General features: G+C 37.1%; 2 protein-coding genes across 2 annotated transcripts; both read left to right on the top strand.

Annotated features, from left to right (window-relative positions):
* Positions 1–387: 387 nt before the first annotated feature.
* On the top strand, positions 388–1,929 carry LOC112191613. The gene is made up of 6 exons (XM_040517021.1): positions 388–428; positions 514–597; positions 684–764; positions 1,148–1,270; positions 1,594–1,720; positions 1,853–1,929. The coding sequence occupies exons 1-6, from the start codon at positions 393–395 to the stop codon at positions 1,927–1,929; spliced, it is 528 nt and encodes a 175-aa protein (XP_040372955.1). The 5' UTR covers positions 388–392.
* Positions 1,930–7,686: 5,757 nt separating this feature from the next.
* On the top strand, positions 7,687–12,701 carry LOC112195429 (probable L-gulonolactone oxidase 6). The gene is made up of 4 exons (XM_024335867.2): positions 7,687–8,458; positions 10,891–11,146; positions 11,487–11,588; positions 11,736–12,701. Exons 1-4 carry the CDS (start codon positions 7,787–7,789, stop codon positions 12,446–12,448), a joined length of 1,743 nt encoding a protein of 580 aa, XP_024191635.1. The 5' UTR covers positions 7,687–7,786; the 3' UTR covers positions 12,449–12,701.
* Positions 12,702–14,642: the final 1,941 nt, after the last annotated feature.

Genomic DNA, 14,642 nt, shown 5'->3' with positions numbered 1-14,642 from the left:
GCACATTTGTGTGGCTTAGACATACCAAGAAAATTGAAGAATTTTTTTTTTCGTTCTTGGGTTCAAAATCAAAACGATTGAATTGCATATTTGCATCTGTTTTGGCCTCTGTTAATGGGAATTGAATCGATTGATTAATTGAATTCCATTTGCATCTGTTTTGGCCTCTGTGAATGGTTGTTGAATGTTGAATACTGTTTTTGTTTATATAATTACATGATTTCTTCTGGTCAGCCAGTCAATGAGTACATTGACGCAGCTATGAGACATGTTCTCCTTAGGCAGGGTCTCCTTAGACAAATACCATGTTAATTTGCACACTAATCTAGTTGTCTACCTTCTGCGCTATCCCTATAGTTGCTAAATTTGAAGCTTCAAAATGAGAAGCTGAAATGGGTTCTCCGAATGTGCGAAACAGTACTCCCAATGTATGCTCCTGCCAATCTAATTGTCTTGGCCTATATCTTCTGTTTTTTCTAAAGTTATGACTCTTATTAGATTTTTTTCATTCAGGAATCTCCTGGTAATGGGCTTCCGGTTGAGAAAATTCCTGAAGAAAATTCAGATTTTGATCGTGCAGTTTCGTTGTCCTTGAAGGTTCTTAATCTGTCTTTCTTTTTCTGGGAGGTGGGTGCTTCCTTATTTTGAGGTCCTTGATTTTTTGTAATTTGAAGTGAGTTCAGACAGCAGAACAAGAGAAAGCAATACGTGAGATGCAGCTGAACGACAGGAATCAAGATCCAGGAGTTTATAGTACACGGAAGGTATACCTTCTATTTATGGTAGAGTTGCTCAGTTGCATATACAAATATTAGAAATAGTAGAAAAGATATTTGTAATAATAACTATATCAGAATTTCATTCAAACAGTTTCATTTCAGGTTGTATGCACTGCAGAATGGAGGGTTTAGGTCTCATGTTATACAAATAAGAAGAAACATTCTCTAATTTTTGGCAGACATTGTCTCAATTAATATTTTAGGCTGCATGTAACTGTTTTAGCTTTTCTTACTTATCTATCTGTCTTAAAAAGCATGTCAGGCATAAATTCTGCTTATACATCTATCAAACGAAGTACATTATGAAACTTTAGTGAAACAATCTATTGAGACTCCCCTTGCTAATGAAAAATAATTGTGGATTCTAGCAAGGAAGGTCATCACAGCAAAATGGAGCTGAAGTTGTAGAGCAGCAATTAGTTAGTGAAGAGTCTAAGCGTGATGGTGGTAGTCATCTTCAACAGGGAAAACTGGTAGCTCACAGTGATGTGGTATAATCTCTGTTCTTACTTTTTATATATTTAGCCCATGTAAAAGAAAGTTGACTGCTAGACTAGTCAAATTTATCACATATATACTTGTAGTTGGGAAGCTTATCTCCAAAAGAGCTTGACGAAGCAATTATGCTTGAGACTGCACTTTTTGGTAAATCTCCATACACCTAATAATCTGCCTATACATGCCTCTTCCTCATCCTCTCTATCAGCAAGGCAATTGCTCAGAGAACAACAGGTTCTAATCTCCTACTTGCAATCACCATCATGAGTTTGTGACTGTATTGTCCAGCACTTGATTGTTAAATATTTACTTGCAGGATGATGAGTATCTTGCATCCCACTTAGCTGATAAAGAGAAAGAAATGAATGTTGTCCATGAAGCTGCAACTTGTCAGTTGAAGGGAGATGTCAGCAAAAGAATCGAGCCAATGGTAGTGTACAATGGTAGTTTACTGCTGATTATATTCAGTATTTTACCATATTGTTTTCAGAGTAATAATCTATTTACAATTGATTTTGGATTCACATTACTGAAATTTGGTAAATTGCTTAAGTTCGTTTTTTACATTTTGGTAGATAAGAAGGCCAAAATCTTAAATATTACTAGGATACAGGGAAACAGTTGCATTCTTGATTCTGTCGTGTGTCCTTGATGTCCTTATGTGGCTCAGGAAGCTTTTGAATGTAATGCTAATATACAATACAAGTGAGAATAATTTGTCTTATAAAACATATGTAATTATAGGGATTCATGTTTATCCCAATGGCAATTACAAATGTGGTTTATTTGTGTCAGATGCTAAGAACTCATAACCAAAAAATAAAAATGAATGTTAATGCTCGTAAGATCCATATAGTTTAGAACTGACGGTGGAATTATTGATGTCAGTGGAGGTTTTGGATATGTCAAATGTGTGAAAGATCCGAGGTCATTTGGATTTAGTTTACCACATTGTCTACGATAACTTAGTTAAAATGCTGTTTGCATCTGCAGATACGAAGCTGTAACTCGACTGCTTGATATGATCTCTTGAGTGCTGGTATTACTTCAGTCAACCAATACGTGAAGTTTTATTGGATGTTTGGTTATTGGTAGGTTTCCTCTATCACGTAGTTAAGATATGATTTCTAGATTGTAGGTAATAGTTAAATATAGGCTGTGCCATTATGATGGAGTGATTTACCATTTTAGTTTTCACTTGCTAGATGTTTTGTTTTTTTGGTCTATGATCTATTGTCTCACGATATAAGATAACAGGAATTTGAGAGAAGGCTAGATGCAAAAAGTGCTTCACTTCCTTGTGAACCAGCACCAGATGATGAGAATGCTGTGACTCTTCTTGTTCGGATGCCAAATTGTAGCCGCCTTAGCCGTCACTTTCGCAAATCTGACAGGCTTCAGGTATGACGTTAAAATTGTTTAGAGGCTTATATACATTTCTCTGTCTCCAAAATTCACTAAACTGATGCATGGGAGTTGATGATTCTGAAATTGACGCTATAATAAATTGTGAGATCAAACTAGAATTCTGATGTTCATATACCTGTTGGATCATTTCATGCCTTGTTAAGAGATTTGTATTAGTTTTCTGTTAGCTTGTTTTAAAATGAACTTTTAGTCAACCAGGTGGCATTGGGTGAAAAAGTGTTTATCTAACTTCCCATCATTCATACATACATAAAGGAGAGGCATCAAGGCATAGGGGAGTGACAGCGAAAGTAAAGGCTGTTGTTGATGCAACTTCTGCTGGCATCTTCATTGTCATCACAAAGTGTGTTCTTCAAGACTTGGTTGGTTTCAACATTTTACTAAATTTTGTTAGAAAACTAGTTCTGTTGATGTAATGACTTTGTTGGATATATGGATGAATGTATCGGATTTTAACATAAATGAATGTGTTTTGGATGTGATGTCATTTTGAATGTTTATCAGACCGTTCAATCCAGCTAAAAACTATTGTCCAATAATTGATCATCACAAAATGCCTAACAAAAACTGTTGTATGAGCCATCTAACTATAATACTATAAGGACTAAAAGAGTGAGAAAGTCATTGTCCAGCAAAACAACAATCAACAGTTTTTTGGAGAAATCTATAGTATCAGTAATGGATGGACAATGGGATTTGCAAGTACATATTGTCTGACTAAGCCTTCAGACAACAGCAAGCATATAAGCCCCTTTTGTCTGGCACAGCATTCAAACAACAGCAAGCATATAAGCCCCTGTTGTCTGGCATAGCCTTCAGACAACAGCAAGCATATAAGCCCCTGTTGTCTGGCACAGCATTCAGACAACCGTAAGTATATAAGCCGTTGTTGTTTTTCTTGGTGTTCAGACAACAGACAGCATAGTAGTCGCTGTTGTAGTAAACTTTATCAGATGACAGTTTTTTGGTATTGTCTGATCCATGTATCAGACGGCATTGAGATAGACAACAGCAAAGTATATAATCAGACGACAGTGAAAAACTGTCGTCTGATTGAAAAATTGGTGTAGTGAGAGAGCAAGATAATAGAGACCCAAGCAAGCTTAGCTACAATTAAGCTAGCTAATAGTCACTACACTTAAATCCTAGATGCCACAAGACTAATAAGTTGTCAATTTATCAATCTATTCATCACAATTTCCCACAACATAATTTCAAATGTTGACAAAGCCTAGAAACATGCTTCTAAGGACCAATAAATTCGGATTTAAAATATACACAATGAAAATTGCATTTATTAAAATTTAAGCATCAATATTTATACAAGATGAGTTAGGGCTTCACAACCCTAACTCCCAAAATTGAACTATTCACTACCCATACTCAAATACATCATCAATAGTAAATAAAATAATAGAATAGATAATAAGGAAGAGAGGGGAGAGTTAACTTGGTCACTTCTAGGCTTCTAGCTATGAGCTAGTATAAATCAAGTAATTTCTTCACCCAACTACCCAAAATGAAAATGTGGTGCTCTTGATATGATTCCTTGAGGCTTGAGTGAGTCCTTTTTTAAATTTCTAAAATAAAACTAGAGAAAATGTAGAAAATAGAAGAGGAGGAGAGGGAAGAGAGCAGTCCAAAGGGGCTGCCTCTGTTTTGTGGTGCGGCTGCTGTTCGAGAGAGAGGAGAGGAACAATTAGGTCGTCCTCTATATATATGGTGACTATCAATTAAAGGAGATATAATGGTCAGATAATACCAATGGGGTGAGTGGCTCATGATCGCTGAGGGTGAGAATTGGGATTAGATTGCCACATGGCAGCGTGTGAGTGGACAATGAGAGAGTCGTCCTCTTTATATGAAGGACTCAGCTTCTCTGCTAGAATATAACTTGCTATAATGTGCTTGGATTTTACTCACAGCCGTTAGATATAGATTTAAGGGCAAGATGATGCCACATCAAGAAGCATCAAGAAGTCACTTCAAGTTCATCCCTTGCAGTTTTTTTTCTAGCAAATTATAGTTCTAGCAGAGAAGCCAAATCCTTATATGAAAGATGAAGGAAAATGAAAGAGCACGTGCAGTTGATTGATGACTTGATGATTAATTAAGTAACTTGATTTCAATTCCTTTGAATACACGTGCAGCACCATGTTGTTAATTAAACATTTGTTTAATTAACAAATCTCCACCATTTCTTTTTGTTCCTTCCTTCTTTTGCTTTCATTTTCTTCTCTTCGTCTTGTGCTTTCTCCGAGCTCAAACCAATGATTTTTACAAATTTGCTTGTATTGACCAGTTGATCAATATTAACTCTTTATCTTTTTGTCGATAATTCCAATTAGCTCCATTTTTACACAATTTCTTCCAAGATCCATAGCTTCGCTTATTTACTACAAAATAAATAAAAATGAATAAATTACATAATAATTGACTTGAGGATTTACTTATTTCTAGTGTTTTAGATACAATTACATGCATAGAAATGAGTGTAATCAGTTAGTAAGTTATAATCTAACATTGTAAAAGTCATGTGCTCGATTCTCACTGATATATTTAAGAGTAAGGTGGGTTAACAGTTTTTTTTTTTTTTTTTTTTAAATTGCGATCAGGGACAAAAGGGTCAAAGAGTGAAGAAAAGTGGGAGCAAAATGGGAAGCACACTATTGAATGAACAGTAGCCATCTTCATTTTCCTTTAGTATATATACTAGCAAATTGACCCGCGCGATACTACGAGTTTGTTTTTGTTTGTTTTTTTTTCTAAGTTTTATATGTAATAGATGAATACTCGCAATCTAAAAGACATCGGTGCTACTTAGAATATGATTTGTTTTGTTGTTAATAATAGATTAGCAACAAAATGAGATACAACAAAAAAAAAAAAAAAAACTTTTTTATGATTTGTAGAAATTTACAAATATAACAGTTGTTCTCCCTTAAAAAAGAAGAAGAAGAAGAAGAAAGAATATGGTAGAATTGTAATTTCAGACAAACTGATATGGCAGAATTGTTAAAAAAAAAATTAATAATAAAAACTGAAAGGATATAACAGGACTATAATTTCATACAAAAGCTGGGGGCAAAACCATGTTTTTGGGTGAACAGTTGGGAAAAAACCGTATTTTCCCTCCCTTATGAACAGTGCTAGGAGCTGTAGTATATGTATAATGTGTGCCAAGGAGGTTGTAGCTCCCGGCAATATTGAACTTCTGCTAATTAAGGACAGTGTGCAGCCAATAGTGTTATTACACTCAAGATGACTCTTAGGAGAAGGTGTGTATGTTCTTTTTCGGTCTGATCGGTGGCTTGAAATTTCTCTTCTTGATAATTTGCAGGCCAATTGTTTTCCTAAGCCTTTAACAATTAATGTAGCTTCTTTTATTTTTGGTCAGCAATGGAGTTTGCCACACTATTTCTGTACTTTATTTCCAGTTTTGGTTGATGAGATTCATAGTTTACCCCTTCCTATTGTCCCTGAAGATGATCTTTTACTCTGGGAGGATTCGAGTAATGGGTTTTCTCCTTTTCTGAGGGATATAATCTTCTATGTTCACACTTTGCTTCTAATGGCCTACAAACTCAAATTTGGATACATTTTCTTCCACCATGGTTCTCTATATATACTTGTTTTGCGCCTTCTCCATAACAAGTTATCCACCAATGACCAACTTTAACGACGGATATCCCATTGGTTTCAGAATGTCAGCCTTGCTCTTTTTGCACTGTTGAGGATTCAACTCATTTATTTGTTTCTTGTTCCTTCGCTCAACATATTTGGCAATGATTGTCATGTTGTTTTGATACTTCTTTACCAACTCATAGCTCAATTGGTGACTTATGGATTATAATTGTTGGTAAACCGTTCAATTTCTTCTCAACTAAAAAAATTTTATGGCTTGCGGGTTGTTTGTTTGCTTCATGGCTATTTGAAAAACATATAATAAACTTTGTTTTAATAATAAGAGGTCTTGTCTTATTGTTGAGAGACTTGTACTAAGACATCTACTAATATTTAATCAGAAAAGAAATGTCTGATCATTAAATCAAATTAGTTGACAAGTAACTAGCAAGTTAGAACCTGCAAAAATCTTCCATTTTTTTTTTTCATATTTTTTGCAGATGTTAATCAGAATAATACAAAGTTACAAACCATTCACTAAATTTTTATGTACCCATAACATTTTTTTTTCCTTTTCTTTTCTTATGATGCAATTATTGTATAAGTGACGGAAAATGGTTTGAAAATGCAGTCAGGCCATCAATTAATACCATAAATTAAGAATATCCAGTCCATTGTTGCATTGCCACGTACACTAATGAAATTAACAACTATCTACTCTTTGTGCTGGACACTAATGTGTCCAGTATAGCTCAACTAGTTAATGTCTTCACTATAGCTCGAAGTTTCCTCCATTATTGTATAAGTGACGCAGAACGGTTGAAATTAAATGCACTCAGGCCACCAATTAATTAATACCACAAATTAAGAATATCCAGTGCATTATTGCATTGCCACAGTAATGAAATTAACAACTAGCTACTCCTTGCGGTAAGGCCACTATAGCTCAACTAATTAATATCTCCACTATAGCTCGAAGTTTCCTCTTCGGTTTGGTTTTGATTCAACATGCATGGTTTGCACTCATATATGAAATATCCAATAATATCCACAAAACTAGAACACCTTGATCTCACTCCCCACTGTTTATCTTTCCTTGTGCACTCGAACAATTTCAATTCATTTCTATGATAGCACTACTATTGTAAAGCAACAAGACCCTTTGATTTCAAGTTAAAGAAACTACAAATAACCCACACACCTGTCAGAGGTAAACAAACACCATCAATACCTATGGGGTAGATAGATATTAGATACGGGTAGATATTAGATATATAGATGTATATATGGAACCATCACGTTTCTATTACTTCTAGGCTCAAGCTTTAAATGGCTTCAAAGCATTCCATAGCTTAAACGATTTTTATATTAGTTTCTTGCTAAGTACGTAAAACTTGTGTGCGAGCCAAACAACTCTATATATACAGATAAATATTTAGAAAAAGAACAATCCAAAAATGGGTATGTTGGGGCTTGTTATCCGAGTAAACTGTCTATTCTTGTTATCGTTCTTGGTGTGTTCTACCCCTCCGGAGGACCCCATCAAGTGTTCATCGTCAAATAACACAAACTGCACCATCACAAACTCCTACGGCATCTTCCCCGATCGAACTGTCTGTAAAGCGACTAGTGTATCATACCCTAGTACGGAGGAAGAACTCGTTAAGGTTGTGGCTGATGCAACCAAGAACAAGAAGAGCATGAAGGTGGCGACTCGTTACTCCCACAGCATTCCCAAGCTGGTTTGCCCGCGCGGCGAAGACGGGCTGATCATAAGCACCAACAACCTCAACCGTGTGGTGAAGGTCGACGTTGAAGGGATGAAGATGACGGTGGAGAGCGGCGTGACGCTTAGGCAGGTGATCAGTGAGGCTGCGAAGGTTGACTTGGCGTTGCCTTACGCACCATATTGGTGGGGGCTAACTGTCGGTGGGTTGCTAGGGACTGGTGCGCATGGAAGCACATTATGGGGTAAGGGAAGCTCTGTTCATGATTATGTGGTGGGACTTAGGATTGTGAGTTCAGGAGGGCCTGAAGTTGGTTATGTCAAGGTGAGAAGTCTCGTTCAAGGTGATAAAGATCTTAATGCAGCTAAGGTTTCACTTGGAGTCTTAGGAGTAATATCACAGGCAAGTACATTTTCTTCTTCATTTATATATTTTGATGTTTTGGGCAGTCTTTGAGCAATTTATTGCATATCTAGAAAGGATATAAGAATGTGTCTATATGATCGATACAAAATTTTTAGGTGGATAAAAGAATGTCCTTAATTAACTTACAAGCTAAACCTTAAATTCTAGAGATTAAAAAAATGGTCTAGCTCATAAGAATTTAGATTAAACAATTTTATTACAGTTTAGAATCTCAAAACTAATGAAATTTGTTCAAATATAAAAGGCATGATGTATTTTTTTTTTTTTTTTTAGGGGAACAGAATCAGGTTCCATTAGATAATGATATCACTGCGTCAAGCTTGAGGATTTCAAGAAACCACTCATAGTACAAGTTCAAGCACAATACAGACTGTCATAGCAGCCAAAAAACTCCTAACTAAAAACCTACAAAACCTAAAGGAACTGCAAGGAAATAGGTGAGCAAGGCTCACTTATTCAAAAAAGAAAACAAAAAAACCTACGCCCACACAACCTTACAACAAAGCACTGTCTTGGAAACTTTTGACACCTAAGACCTTCATGGTGTACATCGCAGCAACCAACACAGAACCCGCTTCAATCTAATATAGTATAGGACAACGCCACTCCTCAACAACCCATCCCAAGCCCAATCCAAAAGGAGGAGGAAAAGCAAATGGGCTAGCCCAGCTAGGTTGCACTGCTGCAACCCAGGCAGGCTGAGGCTCAAGGCCCAACATCCAAAGCCCAAACCCACCTACTCCCCTCCAACCCTCAGATCGGCTTAGCACTGACCATCAAGAAACAGCCATCCGCCCATCACTTCGGCGGCCGACCTCGCTCCTCCACCATCGCCGTTCAAAGAAGAAGACCCCGACTTCTAGGGGTGTGCAAAACACGGTACAAACCGGCCAAACCGGTCGAAACCGACCGGTAAATATGGTTTGGTTAAGGTTTTTTAGCATCAAAATATGAAAGCCGGTTTAATACCAAACCAAACCGTTTATGAATTGGCTTGGTTTGGTTTTTATTTTACTTAAACCGCGAAACCCGAACCGACCGGTATGTATTAAATATAATAGGAAAAAAATTTAAATTTGTATACATAATATATATATATATATATATATATTTGTGGGTAGTCTTTTATAAGTAAGTTATAAATCTCCAATTATATTTTGATTCTCAAAATGATATACTACCATATTGAATCCTAGACCCAAAAGGCTTAAAACCCAAATAAGTGAATCATTTTGAAAATATTTTGGATTTTGTTCTTTGAATGTTAGTTTTGGATTTTGATTATTAAATTTTTATTATTGAGATTGAGTTTTAGTAGTTTTACTATGAATTTTTCGTAAACAAAACGTCAATGCTATATAGGTTAAAACCGCCTTACCGACCGAACCAAACCATCTTTAAATGGATTGGATTGGATCGGATTAAGTTTATTTTCTTTGATGACCGGTTGTCTAAAATGTCTAAACCGCTTACTTTGGCATAGAGACGGTTTGGAGTCAAAACCGATCCAATCCAATCCGCGTGCAGCTCTACCGACTTCAACCAGACAGCTCCTCCCTTTTCCGACGTAGCCTGCTCCCCTCAATTTCAAGATCACCGCCTCAAACCACCTGGATGCACGCCGCAAACAGGCGTTGCCTCCCTCAGATTCTAATCCCCAACACTCAGATGCCGCCCAAATCGAAGCAACAATCCGCCGTCGTCGAGTGGTAGAACGATCCCAGAAAACGATCAGAGAAGCCTTTGAACGAAGAAACTCCCGCCGCACCCCACGATCGCCGCCGAGAACCAACCCAGTGCCGCCGCCGTACCTTGTCACTCCCACGGTCGTCGCCTTGCCTGAGGGAAGAGCGCCGCCGCCCCTCCACGAAACCTAGGTTTCGCTCGTTGAGGTCGCTCCTCAAAACTCGGAGGCCCGAGTTACATCTAGGCGAAAACAGCATCATGGCATGATGTATTTTTGAAAACTCGAGAAGTAATTATAAAAGAAATGTACCCAACATATTGGAACACTCTACAGAAGAAAATCACGTACCACATATGAATGAGGCATTTTGACAATACGAGTGATGCATTATAGGAGATAATTATTGTGCCCAATAGAAACTTACAGCAACCTTTGCAAAAGAAATATAAATAAATAAATAAATAAAATAAAATAAAAAACTGACAACAACCAAAATTATTATTCTTTTTCGATGAATAATCTTTGCACCGATACATGAATAATGAAAAAAATACTGTACCTCTATAATTATGAGAAAAGGTATCATACAATTTTTGGTACAAAATTTAAACAGCAAAAAAAAGTACCAAAATTTATTATTACTATTACAATCATTAATTTATTTTTGTATATATGCCTGCTAATGAAGACAAACAAGTCTAAGAGACAAAAACTTTGGCAGGTTACTCTAAACCTACAACCCATGTTCAAGAGGTCCATCACATATTTGAGCAAGAGCGATTCTGACTTGGGAGATCAAGTGCTTAAGTTTGGCAAGCAGCATGAGTTTGCGGACATAATATGGTATCCTAGCCAGCACAAGGCAGTTTATCGAGTAGATGATCGTATCTCCTCAAACACATCCGGAAATGGTTTATATGATTTCCTTCCTTTTCGAGCAACGCCTTCAGTTGCACTGGCAGTTATAAGAACGGCAGGTAATTTTCTTAGTTCATGCAGTTCAAACTAAAGCAATATCAAGAACAATTAAGTTTTGAATAGCGAGGGTGGTGAAGATGTTTCTCTTCTGAAATAAGAAATGATCTCTTGGCAAATATAAATGCAGCTCACATGTTGTTCATCCCACAGTTTTGCTACATTGTGATTATGGTTTCACGCATATAAATTGGTGGTTTTAAATCATAATTTAAAAAGATATATCAGTCTCATGAAGAGAAAATCTTTGCAAATAATTAATGCTCATTTCTGCATCACGCCACCATGACAAGTAACATTTTTAATAATCCTATTTTTTCATTTGTTCTTGTATTATAATAGAAGAGAACCAAGAATCAAAAAGCGATGCTGATGGGAAATGCTCTGGGGCAAAGTTGGTCACATCTGGGCTTCTATCCGATGCTTATGGTTTGACAAACAATGGTATGCATAGACTTTTGATCATCTTGTATAGCTCTTCAAAGTACTCATCTTTCATGTTTTTGCCAAATCATTTGGAACTTCAGTTCTAATTTGCTTTTCCATATGTCAAAATTACTGAATTTTGGGATCATACAATTCGATTAATAGGTATAATCTTTACTGGATATCCTGTGATTGGATATCAGAACCGGCTTCAAGCATCTGGAACTTGCCTTGATAGTCCTCAAGATTCAAGAATCACGGCATGCGCATGGGACCCAAGGATCAAGGGCGAGTTTTTTCATCAAACAACCTTCAGCATCAGCTTGTCCGTGGCCAAAAGCTTCATTCAAGACGTGCAGAAGCTAGTTGAGATTGAACCCAAATCCCTCTGTGGAGTAGAAATCTACAATGGAATCCTAATGCGCTATGTCACCGCATCAACTGCTTACCTTGGCAAACAAGTAGATGCAATTGACTTCGACTTCACTTATTACCGAAGCAAGGACCCCATGACGCCTAGGCTCCATGAAGGCATACTTGAAGAAATAGAGCAGTTGGCACTGTTTAAGTACGGAGCATTGCCACATTGGGGAAAGAATAGGAACATAGCCTTTGATGGGGTGATGAAGAAGTACAAACATGGTAAGGAGTTCTTGAGGATTAAGGAAGTGTATGATCCAATGGGGCTATTCTCAAGTGAATGGAGTGACCAGGTTCTTGGAATTAAGGGTGAGGTTAACTTAGTCAAGGAAGGGTGCGCCCTAGAAGGGTTGTGCATTTGCTCACAAGACATTCATTGTGCCCCAAGCAAGGGCTACTTCTGTAGACCGGGGAAAGTATTTAGGGATGCAAGGATCTGTACTCCGATCCATAATTAGACAAGAACCACAAGTAACTAGCTAGACTCTCTAGTCTAGTAATGCCAATAGTGTAATTTGATTTAGAAGCTTTGCTTGAAGACTAGCGCGCATGCAGTTGCAGCAGATCGATTGCATGCATGGCTAGTTTCTGTTGGAATAAACAAGCAACATACGAATAAGGTAGTACTTTTGCCAGTTTAATTAATATGTACATAAGGGCTGCCTAGGTTGCAGAAACAAATATTAAGGAAACTAAAAGAAGATTTTAATTCTAGTGCTCTCTTCATCTTTTGAAGAGAGAACAGGTGGGGACTCTGGGGAGTGAAAACTGTGGGCATTTGGTCTAGTGGTAGAGAAACTCTTAAACTCTAAACACATGTGGAACTCGTTCCTTAAGATTCATTCTCGTGCATCCGTTATCCTACAAATCTTCTATTATGTACTTCCATCTAGTGCATCTCCCTTCTCGTCGGAGTCGATGCCAACCGGCCAGCTTCCTCCAGTCGTTCGTACCCCACGCCAACAAGCCAGACCTCTTGGATCTCCGGCTTATCACGACAACGACCTCAGGCTGCTCTGAATCGAATTCCGGCAAGCTTCGTTCGTTTCCGCCGGCGAAGGAATAGTAGCAGATCTGAAGACGTGCTTTATAGAATCAACACCGAAGAGTCCAGGCGTCGTGGCTCCGGTGCAACTCAAAGTCCGGCTTATTCTCTACCACCGGCCTCGTCAAGCTTGGCTCCGGAGTGAGATTTCCAGATATGAGCAACGCCGATATCTGGGTTTGCTGTGATTTGGTGCCCAGAGTATTTTCTAGGTGCCCACATCAGATTTTTTTTTTTTGGTTACGTAATGGGGCAAAAGGAAAAGAAAACTTGAATGTCTATTGGGGGGCAATAGATGTTTATTGGAAGGTAATAGACGTTTTAAATTGATATAATTTTTTTTTTCTTTAATCAAAGTTTTATTTGTCTAAATTTAGGGAGTGAGATTCTGGCGACTAAAAGTCTTATTGGGGGGCAATAGACGTCTATTGGGGGGTAATACATGGCTGATAGAAGTCTATTGACCACCAATAGATGTCTATTGCCTCTTTATTGGGGGCAATAGATGTCTATTGGGGGCAATAAACCTTTCCGATGAGGTTTTCAAGAAAGGTCCGGTGGGCTGCTGCCGGTGACGGAATTCCAGCGACCGGTGATCGGGCTCCAGCTAAGTCTCCTATGGTTTCTCTCTCTTCCATTTTTTTTTCTCACTCTCTCTAAGTACTAAAGGGGTGAGGGTAAAATGGTATTAAAAAAATAAAAAATAAATCTTAATTGGGTATTAGGGAAGACCTCCTTAGAGTGTTTTGGGTAAGATGGAATTAAAAAAACTTAATAGGGTAAGTGGGAAAAAAATCTCTAGAAATGGGGTAAATTGACAAAAACCCAATATAAATTGTTAAAAGTTCTTTAATCAATATGTATTTTGAATTTTTATATACTATTTATTTTAATTTTATGTATTTAATCAATTATTAATATTTTTTACGATATTTCTTTCATTTCTTTCATCAATTATTACTTTATATATTCACTGGGTCTTTAAGGATGTATAGAAAAAATTATTATCTTATGTATTTAGTGAGGTTCTTAGTAATATACACTGGTCCCGAGTCGAGGCTGGATAAATTTATTATTTAATTGAGGTTATTAATTTATCGAATATTTATTTATCGAGATTTTACTGTATGAAGAATTTCACTCATTGTGAATATAACAATGTTTTTCACTAAAAAAAATAAAAATAAAAGGGCTAAATATTGTTTAGTACCCTGTGGTTTGGATCTAAAATCAATTCAGTCCCTGGACTTTCAATTTCATCAAAAACACCCTCACACTATCATTTCTTATCAAATAGATCCCTCCGTCATGATTCCGTCAAATGGAGCCTTTTAAGTAGCAGATGTGGCATGCCAACTTGGCACTGGTGGGGCCCACATAGTAGGCAAAATTCTAAAATAAAATTTTCAAAAAATTGTGATATATAACACATTTGATTCTCTCTCTCTCAAAAAAGGGTTGGCCCTTTTATTTCCTTTAATATGTGTTTTACGCACTGTTGCTTCCCAGGCCTTCACAATGAATCTCAACTCTTTGCTCATTCTCTTTCTTCACCTTCCTCTCACATTCCTCTGCCCTTTTCACCTTCATCCATCAAAAACTTCTCA

This window comes from Rosa chinensis, chromosome 3, assembly GCF_002994745.2.
Source record: "Rosa chinensis cultivar Old Blush chromosome 3, RchiOBHm-V2, whole genome shotgun sequence".
In the NCBI taxonomy this organism is placed as follows: domain Eukaryota; kingdom Viridiplantae; phylum Streptophyta; class Magnoliopsida; order Rosales; family Rosaceae; genus Rosa; species Rosa chinensis.
This window is presented reverse-complemented; position numbering and strand designations above follow the sequence as displayed.